At 38.8% G+C, this 13,749-nt stretch overlaps 1 protein-coding gene across 2 annotated transcripts in view; it reads right to left on the minus strand.

The window, feature by feature from the left end:
- Positions 1–5,688: 5,688 nt before the first annotated feature.
- The window catches only part of AGPAT5 (1-acylglycerol-3-phosphate O-acyltransferase 5), a 54,444-nt gene continuing 46,383 nt past the window's right edge, over positions 5,689–13,749 (minus strand). The window contains exons 7-8 of one of the 2 annotated variants that reach the window (XM_025393974.1): positions 11,926–12,049; positions 5,689–9,936 (exon numbers count right to left, since the gene is read on the minus strand). In XM_025393974.1, the coding sequence (XP_025249759.1) occupies positions 9,711–9,936; positions 11,926–12,049 (350 nt within the window). In that variant the 3' untranslated portion in view covers positions 5,689–9,710. The remainder of the gene's footprint in view (positions 9,937–11,925; positions 12,050–13,749) is intronic. The other variant, XM_025393975.1, reaches the window with a different exon arrangement.

A 13,749-nucleotide genomic window follows, 5' to 3' on the forward strand; every position in this document is an offset into this window, starting at 1 on the left:
TTTGCAAAGGCCGTTTCAGTCCCTTCCTTCGGATTTTATAGCACCTTAATCTAAAGGTGTGTAGGCTATAAAGATGAGAAAATGCCGTCGACCGCTCTGGCTTCTTTAAGTGACTTGTGAGACCACTATAACTGCACTCTCTTTCAATACAGTTCATCCCAAGTAATTTCCTTTGGGAAGAATGAAAGGAGCAGACAGAAGCAACAAAAATTTAGCTCTTCATTATAAGCAGATGCAAGAGCAAACAGATATTCTCAATAATTACTATTTGGAATCACAGTACCATTAACTGATTACATTCATTGAAATACACCAGTAAGAAACAGAAGGATGTTTACAATTCCTTGAAAATGACAAGCTTTAAGCAGATTCCACCCATACTTGAACTAGTTATCAAAGAATAGTGGTGACATATTTAATTAGTAACCATAATACGGAATCCCCTTAGAATATTTTTAGACAAAATAACTGATATGCCTAGTTGACAACATTGTCTTAATTTGGAAAAAAAATGTAAATATACCAAAACAAAACCAAAAAACCCACAAAGGGTTTTATTTAGTATAAGGCCATAGTATTCAGTATAAGGCCAATTCAGAATGAATACATCTCAATATTCTCATATTTGCTTCAGATCTTATTTTTTTATTGTGCTTTTTCTTGAACTCTAAGAATTCCTGGAATATTCTTTCAAATCATAACTTCCGTATCATTTATTAAATGTTTACTAATTATGCCATTTACTTTTTTAAATAATCCATTGACTTTGGACTACAAAATTCAAACACAATTGCTTTAGAAAATCTTCAGGTGATAATATAACTATGATTGAGGTAACCCTAAAATGTCACCTCAAATTATGTGTACTGAATCCGTTAAACAAACTTGCTGATTGCCTAATCGGTGCCAGGAATCATAGTAGTTTTGAGACACAAAAGCTGGGGTGAAAGTTCCTCCCCTTTAAGTCATCTTGTACATCAGGTCTGCCCCATGGAGATATAATGCCAAAGAGCGAATATTAAACCTTCTAGTAGCCACATTTAAAAAAGGTGAAATTAACTTTAATATAGTTTGAGGACAGTATGTCCAAAATATCACTAAAATGTGTAATCAACATAAAGATTAATGAACTATTTTATTCATTTTTGTACTTATTTTCCAAAATCTGGCATTTCACACTAACTTCTCTGATTTCAAGGGCTCCATAGCCACATGGGGCTCCGGTTGTCATCCTGGGAAGTGCTGATGTGGAGGGTGGGTATGTGGCTCACAGGTCCTAACAGAGCAACTGGGGAAGCTGTTGGCTGCATTGCCTTGAGCTCAGTGGTAATGGACATTGGGGGTGGGGAGGGTGCTGAGGGATGAAGGCAGAGAGGAAGCAGATGGAGACTGGATGAAGAAACCACCAAGTAGACTTGCTTGGAGAGACAGGTGGTAGGGGTGGTTGAAGATGCACCAGGCATTGGGCCCATGTGACTGGCAGAACACCGGGGAACACGTGCGGAATGAAACTGTAGGATGGGAAGGTCTTTAGCAGTCGCATCTCAGGGGACACTGCAGTCCAGAAAGAGGAGACGCACTGCTACATACTCGGGACCCAACCACAACTCTAGATCTCCCGACCCTCAGAACAATGTTTTTGTTCACTGTACCGCTCTGAGGCCAAGCTCAGTTTAAGTTCTATTGCCAGTTTTATGTTAGACTGGAGCTGCCAGTCAAGTCATAAAATATACCAGGAACCAAAATCTATCCACGACCCAGTAAGAGTGGGTGCAGCAATAAAAACCATGTTCGAGAGAACAGAGCCAGAAACCACCAGGTACTTAGACACATGGAGGCGTACTTTATATTGGATTTCTTTCTAATCTCATTATCTTTCATTTATGTCAACTTCTAGAAACAGAAAGAGGGGAGGAGATATGGAAACAAAAAGGATAAAGATGTTAGTACACAAGAGGGGGTACATTTTCAGGGTTTTTTTTTTTTTTGTATACTTCATTTCACTTGACAATGTCTATTTTGTATTTGTTGCATGCCCCATTAGAACAACATACCAAAAACCTAAATGTATACACACACACACACACACACACACACATATATACACACAGAGTATTTGAGGTGGTTTACAATAAAAGGCACAAATGTAATAGAATTTTAGATAGTCCAGCTACCGAATTTCATCTTGGACTTCTGGAGAGGAAGGCAGGTTGTCACCATCATATCACAGAATTGTTGTAGTAGTAACAAAAATTGCTAACATTTGCGTGCTCAGAATGTGACAGGCACTAATCCAAGTGCTTCACATAGATGATTTCATTTAATCCTCACATGCCTGTGAGGTAGGTTCCATCACTGTTATCTTCATTCTATATTTCAGGACACTGAGGCACAGAGATTAAGAAACTGACTACAAGGCCAGGCACGGTGGCTCATGCCTGTAATCCCAACACTTTGGGAGGCCGAGACAGGTGGATCACTTGAGGCCGGGAGTTTGAGACAAGACTGGCCAATATGGCAAAACCCCATCTCTATTAAAAAAAAAAAATACAAAAATTAGCCAGGCATGGTGCCGGGCAGCTATAATCCCAGCTACTCGGGAGGCTGAGGCAAGAGAATAGCTTGAACCCAGGAGGTGGAGTTTGCAGTGAGTTGAGATCACGCCACTGCACTCCAGCAAGGGCAACAAAGTGAAACGCTGTCTGAAAAAATAAAAATAAAAAATAAAAAACTGACCACAGTCCCTTGCTGGCTAGTGGTGTGGCAGGGCAGGGCAGGGACTCAAACCTAAGTGTCCTGGTTCTGGAATCCATGTCCATAAGCCCAATTCTCCATCTACTCCCAGTCACTCCTCTCCAAATCTCCTTCCCAAACAAGAAACACTGAAACATAGAATGAGTTATAAAGAACCTTGTGTTTCAATCATCTGGACAACAGAAAGCCTCTATTTTAAGAGAAACACAGTGTGTTACTGATGGTGTCATCAGTGACGTGACCCTGATGTGCCACCATGCTCAAGCTCAACTAAACTGGAGCAGCAACTGTTTTCACCCTTCTGGATTCAGCCAAGAATCACCAATCATTAACCAGCTAACATCGAATGCATCAGAAAAAGCCAACTTCCACATAGATCCCTTCCTGGGCATATGCTTAGGGGCTCTGCCAAAACCTGAACAAGGAACATGGTAGAGATGACAGTAACGTGCCTGTGCAGTAACGTGTCCTCACAGGAAGTGGTGATGCCTTGCTTTCATTCCCTACTATGTCTTTGGCTTCACTAGAGTCTTTGTCAAGCTTTCTTCACACCATACACAGGAACCTCCAGAAATAACTGCTAGCTAAGCCCCTAGCACAGCGCCTAACACAGAGCAGGAATTCAAATTTGTGAAGTGAGTGCACAGCTCTGGCTGCCGTTTTAGAACACCTTGGGAACACTACCTTAATCCCAACCTCAGAAATCTTTAAGGAAGATAGCTATTAACTTTGCCTGACTTTCTACTAGATGGCCAAATTCCAATGATCATATTGAAAATTATTTCAGAGTAAAACCAAATCAACCAAGGCAAGCAAACAATAACATCATAACATATGTATGGTATTTTACAGATGGCATTCATTCATTCCAGGACACATCTCCCAGCTTCTACTCACACTTGCTAAACAGTTTGACACAGAAATTCTTCAGTTCTAGTTCTCTTCAATTGATATTTAATTTGAAAGTGCTCCTTAAGAATCCAGGCCGGGCGCGGTGGCTCAAGCCTGTAATCCCAGCACTTTGGGAGGCCGAGACGGGCGGATCACGAGGTCGGGAGATCGAGACCATCCTGGCTAACACAGTGAAACCCCGTCTCTACTAAAAAATACAAAAAAAAAAAACTAGCCGGGCGATGTGGCGGGCGCCTGTAGTCCCAGCTACTCGGGAGGCTGAGGCAGGAGAATGGCGTGAACCCGGGAGGCGGAGCTTGCAGTGAGCTGAGATCCGGCCACTGCACTCCAGCCTGGGCGACAGAGCGAGACTCCGTCTCAAAAAAAAAAAAAAAAAAAAGAATCCAAATGCATAGGGCCAGGCACAGTGGCTCACGCCTGTAATCCCAGCACTTTGGGAGGCCAAGGTGGGTGGATCATCTGAGGTCAGGAGTTTGAGACCAGCCTGGCCAAAATGGCAAAACCCCGTCTCTACTAAAAATACAAAAAATTAGCCAGGTATGGTGGAACATGCCTGTAATCCCAGCTGCTTGGGAGGCTGAGGCAGGAGAATTGCTTGAACCAGGGAGATGGAGGTTGCAGTGAGTTGAGATCACGCCACTGCACTCCAGTCTGGGCAACAGAGCAAGACTCTGTCTAAAAAAAAAAAAAAAAGAATCTAAATACATCAGTTCTCTGATCTAAGTCAGGTTCTTTCCTCATCTTTGTTTCCATTACATAAACAAATGATCTCCCACAGTAGTTACTGCTCTTTTCCACTCTAGCCAATGATAAAACATTGGGATGGCGGTGGTGGATGGGAATTCCGGCTCTTCTCCGCCATCTTCTCTGCAATCAACTGAAAGACCTCTCACAAGATGGGTGCAGTTGAGGAAAAAGAATAAAGGTGGTCATGGGCAAATGAAAACTGGTTCATTGTCTGAAAATTATCAAGAACTGACCTGTGACCCGGACAGAAAGTAGCTCTGCATGTCTTCACAGAACACAATATACACGAGCTTAAATAACCAGAAAGATGTTTAGTAACAAACACTCCTCACAGTCAAGTGTTGAGTTCCAAAACACTTCAGAAAATAATGGACAATTACTTGTTCACACATTTTAGACAGCAAATAAAACTGAAATGGTTTAGGAAGAACAATCTGTCACACTGGTGTTGAAATTATATAAAATTGTATTTTTATACCTAGAGTCTCAAACTAGTGAGAATCATTTCCCTGAACTCTATGAAGTAAATACATATTCTCCCCTCTTTACAGGTAAGGGAAAGATCAAACAGGAGAGGAATTTTTTTTTTTTTTTGATAGAGTCTCGCTCTTGTCGCCCAGGCTGGAGTGCAATGACGCCATCTTGGCTCACTGCAACCTTCACCTCCAGGGTTCAAGTGATTCTCCTGCCTCGGCCTCCCGAGTAGCTGGGATTACAGGTGCCTGCCACTATGCTCGGCTAATTTTTGTATTTTTAGTAGAGATGGGGTTTCACCATGTTGGCCAGGATGGTCTCAAACTCCTGACCTCAAGTGATCCACTTGCCTCGGCCTCCCAAAGTGCTGGGATTACAGGCGTGAGCCACCGTGCCCGGCAGGAAATGTATTTAGTTATGCATGTAGTGACACAGCACCAACTCTTTTAGTCTGGGATTTACCTTGATAAGGTATCTGTTGGTACAAACAGTATCCAAAACCTGGCAGTATGCCTGCAGATGCATTACTTCTAGTGGTCAAGCTACGCTGTGGCATGGGGTTTGTGATGACAGTGAGATGAGATGATGCCCGCAAGAGGCTTAGGCCACTGCTTGTCTAGTATCACAACAAAGTGAACCTTTAAAATATTATGTAATATTTAATAGCCATATTTGGCAATATAACATATATATAAAACATGTAAACTTTATCACATATATATGAAATAACTTTTTATCACCAACTTTTGAGATCCATATTTTCCTTTATTGCTGAATTAATGAGGCACCAATAATCCCAGTAACATAAGTCAGAATTTATTCTGAAAATACCATAAAGAGACAAAAAGAGTTAGTCAAGTATTCTTGCCTGCTGGAGACACAGAATATCAATAGCACCTTTTTTAAAAAAAGACATGAACGTTTATAAAATTGCAGAACATATCTTATATATTCACATATAAAATCATGAACCAATAATAATCTGGATGAAAAAACTGATCTGTTTCAACATCAATAAACATTTTATTAAAAGTTTGTTCCACATATTAGAGTTCCCTCAGTACATTATAAGTACTTCAGCTTTCTATTTGAAGTGACTTTCTTAAAAATAACTTTTTTTCTGCTCAGGATAACCAGGTATTATTATAGTATACATATTATAATAACAAGGTATATGTCTTTGACCTCATGTATGACTCCCCAGTCGCTACAGGAATAGATTTACTTTCCATACACAAATTGGGAAAGATGTCAAATATTGATAAGTATTGAAAAGTTGTAGCTACTCTAAACTGAGTAAATTAGTGATCGTACAAGCACTCCATAATAGTTGAATTAAAGGTTTCAAATTCAGTTAATTACATGAATATTTGATAAATATGTGAATGTTCTAAATATTAGTTTGACCAAAGTACTAATTTTCATTCTAATGATTGGATGTTACATAGTCTCTATATAATGTCAATTATACTAAGCGATAATGTAATTTCAAGTTCTTTAATCAAAAAGTATGAGTTACTCGTAATGAAAACTGGCACATAAGGAGGGGAAAAAAATCTTGTTTATAAAGCAAGCTGTGCAAAACTACAAGGACATTGTAGCTTTCCACCAGATATGGAATATCTGCCAAGAAAATATTTTACTCAATCTTCAATCTAAATACTACTAAAACCAAATTAAGGTTAAAAATTATTTTACTATGCACTTGCAATTATACACACAAAATACTGCTTTGATAGACATTTCTCTTTTCGCATTTGTTGTGGTATACATCTGAGAGTTACTGTGTGTCTATAATAAGCAAATTTTATATTTCTATATTTCCTTTTTATTTTTTAAGAGATGGGGTCTCATGCTGTTACCCAGGCTGTAGTGCAGTGGTATAACCATGGCTCACTGCAATCTCAACCTCCTGGGCTGAAGCAGTCCTCCCACTTCACCCTCCCAAGTAGCTGGGACGACAGTTGCACTGCCATCATGCCTGGCTAATTTTTTTTCATTTTTTTGTAGACAGGTTCTCGCTATGTTGCCCAGGCTGGTTTTGAACTTGACCTTATTTCCTTCTATCTATGATCAGTCTAGTTAGATCACTTGATTGACACAGACCTATTCAAAGAATGTAATTATAAACAAAGGAAAAAATAAAGCTTATGTAACCCATAGCAAGGAAAATTGTCACCACTCTAAATTTTAGAAATCACATGGAAATGAAACATATGAAAAACTATCAGTATGTATGGTCTAAGAGTTAGCCAGATCGGCACTTTTATTCACCAACTTAGTTAATTTCAGGCATTTGACATGTTTCATTTAGATCACTTAATGATTACAGAATTGTCAAGCAAATTAACACTGGCCATGCATCTTATAAATTACAGATGAATTTATATAACCAAACTAATATACTGCTTAACGGTTTTGATTATTTTAGTGTATTTTTTAAAACTTTGCTCAAAGCTTAGGGAAAAGTATTGTGAAGAATGCAGGGCCAGTCATTAAGCCTATTTTATGTACTAGGAGACTGTTGGTGAATTTTAGGATCAAAAAATGTTAAACAGCACAGCCATTAGAGATAGTGAAAGATTTTATTTTTTTTTTACTTTCATCCAAACACACCCTTTCCTGAAAAACATAAAAGCATGCACATTGATGGCATTCTTATAAAGAAAAATTAATAACTAAGCTGTAAATCAATAATAATACAAACGAAAGTTTAAAAGATATGTGAAAAGATTTACAGGTAGGTATACGGCTCTTAATTTTAGAAAATAATTCAAGTCAGAATTAATACAGGTTAAGGAGAAGCTTCTAATTTTCCAAACATTTTGATACAAAAATTTTTTCAACTACTATATTTTATAGACCGTTTGTGAGATTAGTATAGTTCTATGAAACATAACATTCAAGTGATCTTATGCAGGTCAGACTGCCTTGTTAAAATGAGTTAGAATCCACATAATTCCAATAGTATTGCCCCTCAAAGTTCAAATTTAGAACATATCCATTATATTCAAAATAGGTTAAATCCCTGTACTTAACAAAGACATGGAATCGATCTAAATTTTACTTTACAGGTAAGAGAAAATTACAATTCGGCATGAGGAAACTTTTCGTAAGTTTTACCCATGCCCCGTTGATGATTAGGCCAACCGTATCCTGAGTGTGCATGGATGTGTGCATCCATTCTAAACCAATTCATACCACACGACTCTTCAAAGATGATGCTTGAAACAGTTTACTCTCTGGCCTGGGAGAAGCAGTGTAACACAGTCACTTGATTCTCCCTTAATCATTATTTCTTTCATTTTGCTTATCATGATCCAATTGGTATGTTTCATGTGGGCCATTGATATATTTTTGCAACAAAAATCCAGTAGCAGTAAGCAGAAATGTTAACTTAAAGGACTATGAGGAAATCAAAGTTTAAATTATAACACAAAAATAGAACAGTTCACACCGAAAGGTCTTCTCCCATGGGATATATTGTTCCATGGCTGAAAATTGTGATTTGGTTCCTGGAACAAAGCTCTTGCTCTAAGGTGATACATATTAATGTGTAGCTCCACTAAACCTAACGGGAAATAAACAAATTCGTTCAGTCCTGATGAACTAAGTCTGTATTTCACTGGCTTGAGAAGGTGAATTTCTTGACACAGACAAATGCAAAATGCCCCTGCAGTAGCTGGTGAAGCCCACTCACAAGGGCTTAAAGAGGTCAGCTCTGAAAGTGGGCAGCCCAGGCTGGCTCTGCATTTCTCCAGCAAGTCTGCGTGCAAGCCGCTGAGCGGCACCGCTGACGGGATCCAAAGGAAAAGGGCCAGAGCCCAGTGGGAATCCACCACATTACAGAAATGTGACTTCTGAATATCCTGTTCAATCAAAGAGAAGAAGGCAAAGGCACATGCTAGTAAATCTAGGCAGAATGTCTGCAGGCTCTCATCACCTTAAAAATCTTGTGAACTTGGGGTCCAACCAAGGTTCACACTAACTATTTGGATATTAAAAAAAAACAAAACAGAAAACCTTAATGTTTTCAAGCACTTATGGCACAGACATAGGGGAGTACTAATAGCATAAATATTCAAAAAGATGGGAAATTTAAAGTTCTGCTATAATGAATCAGAATCACAATTTTAAGCTTCTTTCTCATATTTTATACCATTTTTTGTGTGTACAGGGTGTGCAAATTAAGCAATTTCAATAAATATTAGAAATTTATTTTGCAAATACAAAATGAGTAAAATCAGCTAATAACGCAATACAATAAAATCATGTGCTAAACAGAGCTTTCTCCCCATGAACACTTTTTACCCTTTCCTTTGAACATCCTGACACTTCTTAAATACAATTTATTTCACCGACTTGTAGAAATAAGCACAAGATGAAATATTAGCTAGCTGCAAGATACTAAATACTTTAGTAATAAGACCTTAGAGCTGTCAGGTTGTAATAAACTGAAAATAACAGAGAAAGTGAAATATGCTGCAAATTAATGCTCAAAAATGCAGCCATCTGACTTACAAAATACACAATCCTCCCAGCTTCTCAAGTTGTCATTAGTTCATGGGAAATGGACAGAGTAGGAGAAACTCCATTTAGCTTTTACCCTTCCAGCAGCCCTGGTGCTAAAGTTGTATTAACCAGGTATGTCTGCCCAAGACCATTGCATATCAGCTTTCGTCACAAATTCTATTTTATCCAATCTTCAACCAACAAGGCTTTATTTACATTCCTTATTAAATTCAGGAAACAATTTGATGTCATGTGCAGCCGCCAAAAATAGACAATGTAGCACATCCCATTGTCTGGAGACAGCTGTTTGTTTATGCTTTAATAGTGACCCACAGGCAGCCAAGTAGAGTTCCATATATCCAGGTGTTCACATACAGCTTCCTTCCAGCATCGGTCATAAGCATGCCTGCAGTCAAACCACTTAAGATCAACATGGATGGTAAAGTCTTCTTGATACTTAATTTGGAATTAACACTTTTCCCAGGAAATCTTTTTCTTCTTTCTGGATCTGGTGACTCATAAAATTCTATAAGCATCCTATGGCCAGAATGAAAAAGGTTTGGATTTTAGTCACTTCAGTATTTCAATTCGAAAAATATCAATTAGGTAGCTATTACATGCTGGAAAAGTTATGCAGGTCCTTGGAAAATAAGGATGAATAAGGAAACATCCAGAAATTTGGATTAATAGAAGTTTCTAGTTTTTCAAAATATCTTTAATATGCTCTATGACTAGTATACATGAATTATATATGTAATATTTCAACAGGTGGTTTTAAGTCATTTTATGAGGACGCTTTTTGTCTTTTAAACTTTTGATCTATAAAGTTTTACAGTGACCTGACTCACAAATGGCTAATAACCCGCTGCAGCTTCTCCTCCTTTTTACATGGAGCTCCTATTCCACCAGAAGTCAAAGATACGACCAGCGGTTCTTAGACAGTGGTCCCTCTGTATCCACAGGAGGCTGCTCCCAGGCTACCCAGCAGAGACCAAGACCAAAGGATGCTCAAGTCCCAGATATATGAATAAAATGGCATGTATTTGAATATAACATATGCACATCCTCCCAAATCCTTTTTTTTTGAGAGAGGGCCTTACTCTGTTGCCAGGCTGGAGTGTGGGGCAACGATAGCTCACTGCATTCTCAACCTTCCAGGCTCAGGAGATCCTCGCACCTCGGCCTCCTGAGTAGCTGGGACTACAGGCGCACGCCTGGCTAATTTTTGTATTTTCTGTAGAGACAGCGTTTTGCCGTGTTGCCCAGGCTGTCTTGAACTTCTGGGCTCAAGCAATTTGCCTGCATTAGCCTCCCAAAGTGCTGGGATTACAGGCATGAGCCACCACAGTCAGCCCCTTTTTTTTCTGAGTGTTTTTGATCTGTGCTTGGTTGAATCCACGAATGTGGAATCCATGGATATGGACTGCTCACTGCACCTGGTCTGTCCCAAAAACACCTTTATTCCCATGGAATTAGAAAGGCAGGTGAAAGAAGGAAAAAAGCATAGTAATTCATTTTACCATCTTACATAAGATTTGTAAAGTTATAATAGCAGAACATACCCAACATAATAATCTAAAACACAAAAATACTGAAAGGAAAAGCACCTCTATTGCTTTATAAATCACACACCCTAGCGATAATCATTGTTTTAAAATGTCCAGACTCATTCTAAATATTTATAAATACTTATAAAATAAGTAGGACGTTAAATACATTTGTCTTTTTTCCGAGAACACATTTTCATGTCAATACATGTAGATCTTACTTTTAAATTTCTTCCATGGCCAAAGTGGTCCTGAATGGCTGGCTTAATAAATTACATCATGTACACTTGAGAGTCAACGAAAAATAGAAGCTTACAGTTTCATTTTTAACCTATCACACTTTTAATCATTTTCACCTAGTAAAGTTAATCCAGGAGGGTTAATTAAAAACATTTCACTGTAAAACAAGGAAAAGAAGAACAATGATAGTTTCTTGAGAAGAAAATATATATTAAGAGACTAAAACAATTGGCTAAAATTTCTGAATATAATTAACCACAGAAGACATTGTGGATATAACCCTGCCAACTGCCCCTTCTATTTCCAATAAAACAGCGTCATGTCTGCCTGCACATCAGCACAGTCCTCTTCCCCTCCCTTGCTTTGTGTGAGGACCAGCAGCTGGTCCTCACACAGTAACACCACTTTATGTGACCTGAGAGGTAGGTCCGGGCATCTGACACTGAAAAGTTTTTTTGTGTGTTTGTTGTTGTTTTTAATTTAATTTGCTATGTTATCATGTAGTATTGTCAAAGAAATACTATCAATGAAAGTAGATGGGCCCACTGTAACAAGTTCTTTTAGAGTGAGAGTGATTTGTACAAGTTTAAAACACGATCAGATACGCATAAAATTTGATTTGAATTTATAAAATGTATTCTTGAGACAATACAACTATTAACACTGGTTTCAAATTGTTGACTATACTGAAATCTAGTTGAACTGAAGTTCCAGAAGTGGTGGAACTGTTGTTACTCACTTATCTTTGATTTCGAAACGTTCATGCAGCCATCTTCTCATATGTTCTTGCTCCTCTGGGACATCTTTTTTGTCGATACGATCAATGTGAATATGAATTTTTGGACATTCTTTGCAGAGAAATTCTAGCAAACAACAAAAATAATTCATTTTGTACTATTTTAGAACTCATGGTCATATAAAGTAACATAATGGAAATAAGGTAATAGGACAAAAAAAGTTGTGAAATGATGGAAAAGTACAGATTCCTTAGCAAAAATAAACAAAGGTTAAAAAAAAGTAAGGATTATAAACTGGTGGTTGGGGGTTTCAAGCTGAAGTAGAAGAGCATGTTGTAATTTCTAAGTCGACCACAATTACGTAAGTCATTAAGTTAAATCAATAGTACCAAATGTCATTTTTCACGTGACAACTTTTGGTGCTATACGCAGCCCAGGAATAGGAAGCTGGAGCCTCCTCTAAGTCCATACTCACCTCTCTGAAGGGATTCCAAAATGCCTACTACCACCAGCCCCCATCCTAGTGTGTCACCTGTCACCACGGTGACTGCTGCCTCCCCACCAGATTGTGAGCGCCACAGGGGCTGAGAGGAAGCTGGTCTGGTTCACGATGGCACCTCTTTACCTGGCACACAGCTGGGCACTCACAGGCGCCTGATAATCCTCAACTCCTTGCTCGTTGCCTGACACACAGCTTCTCGTCACTGACTGCTACACAGCCACAACAAACTTGCGGGAGCAACCGCCCCTCCTCTCTAACTTGGCCATTGGTTTCTAATCATTGCTACTCCTTGCTTTCCTGATACCTGCCATATTTTAACATATTATATAATTGGTAAAATAACCAAAATTCTTACTGTGGAACAGCCATGAGTGCTGTAAACAACTGTAGTTTTTAAGACTTGCTAATCTGAAAAAAGGAGACAGTCTTTTTCAGCCTCGATTGCACAAGGGATGAGGCTATTATGTATTCTAAGAAAGAACTTTGAGCCTAGAAACTCCCTTCTTTGTAGGTGGCTCCCTGTGGAAAGGTAAGAATGTTAACATATTTAAGTTCCTTGGAGAACAAAGAAATATTCCTAACATTTAAGAGCTGACTAAGGTAGGGAGGTGTGCCGAGTGGGAGACTGAGACCTTTTGCCTCAAATTGAAAACGCATTCAAAAACGTGTTCTGAGAAATGATGAATCCTACACTCCACTGTCCGAGGAACACTTGTCTTTGCTCTTTCAACCCCACACACTTCCCGTTTTTGCTAAGTACTCTCTGCAACTGCTCTTCTTGATTTCAGTGTCGAGCTCTCAGTAACATGCAGCATTTAGGTGATCAAAAATACCCTGTATTCTTATACGCTTCCAGGAGTAAACTGGCTTTAATAACACATGTGCGAAACAGTAAACAAAGAAGATTTTAATTTTTCAATATTTTTGTCTTAATTTTCCTACAGTACTATCATCTGAAAAATCAAAGAACTGCTTAAAAAGCATTTTCAGCAGCAGAACTGTGCCCTAGGGAAGAGCACACACGGTGCAGTCAGGAAGCCTGGGTCTCCACCTCTGGGGTAACCTTGGGCAACTCTGTCAGCCTCTCTGTGCCTAAGTGTCCAAGTCTATAAAATAGGGATAATAATAATAGCACCACTGAAAGGGTCATTCCAAGAAGATTTCAAGCACCTACAGGAGTGCTTGGCACACAGTATGCACTATGTGTTAGCTATTATAGTGTTTTAGCCACATATTACTTCTCACCCTATCTTATTTCTATTTCTGATACATAAAAAGACAGATTCCAATACTGATTTCCCTGCCTTCACTGAATTATCTAGAT

Source organism: Theropithecus gelada, chromosome 8 (genome assembly GCF_003255815.1).
Source record: "Theropithecus gelada isolate Dixy chromosome 8, Tgel_1.0, whole genome shotgun sequence".
NCBI classification, from domain to species: Eukaryota; Metazoa; Chordata; class Mammalia; order Primates; family Cercopithecidae; genus Theropithecus; species Theropithecus gelada.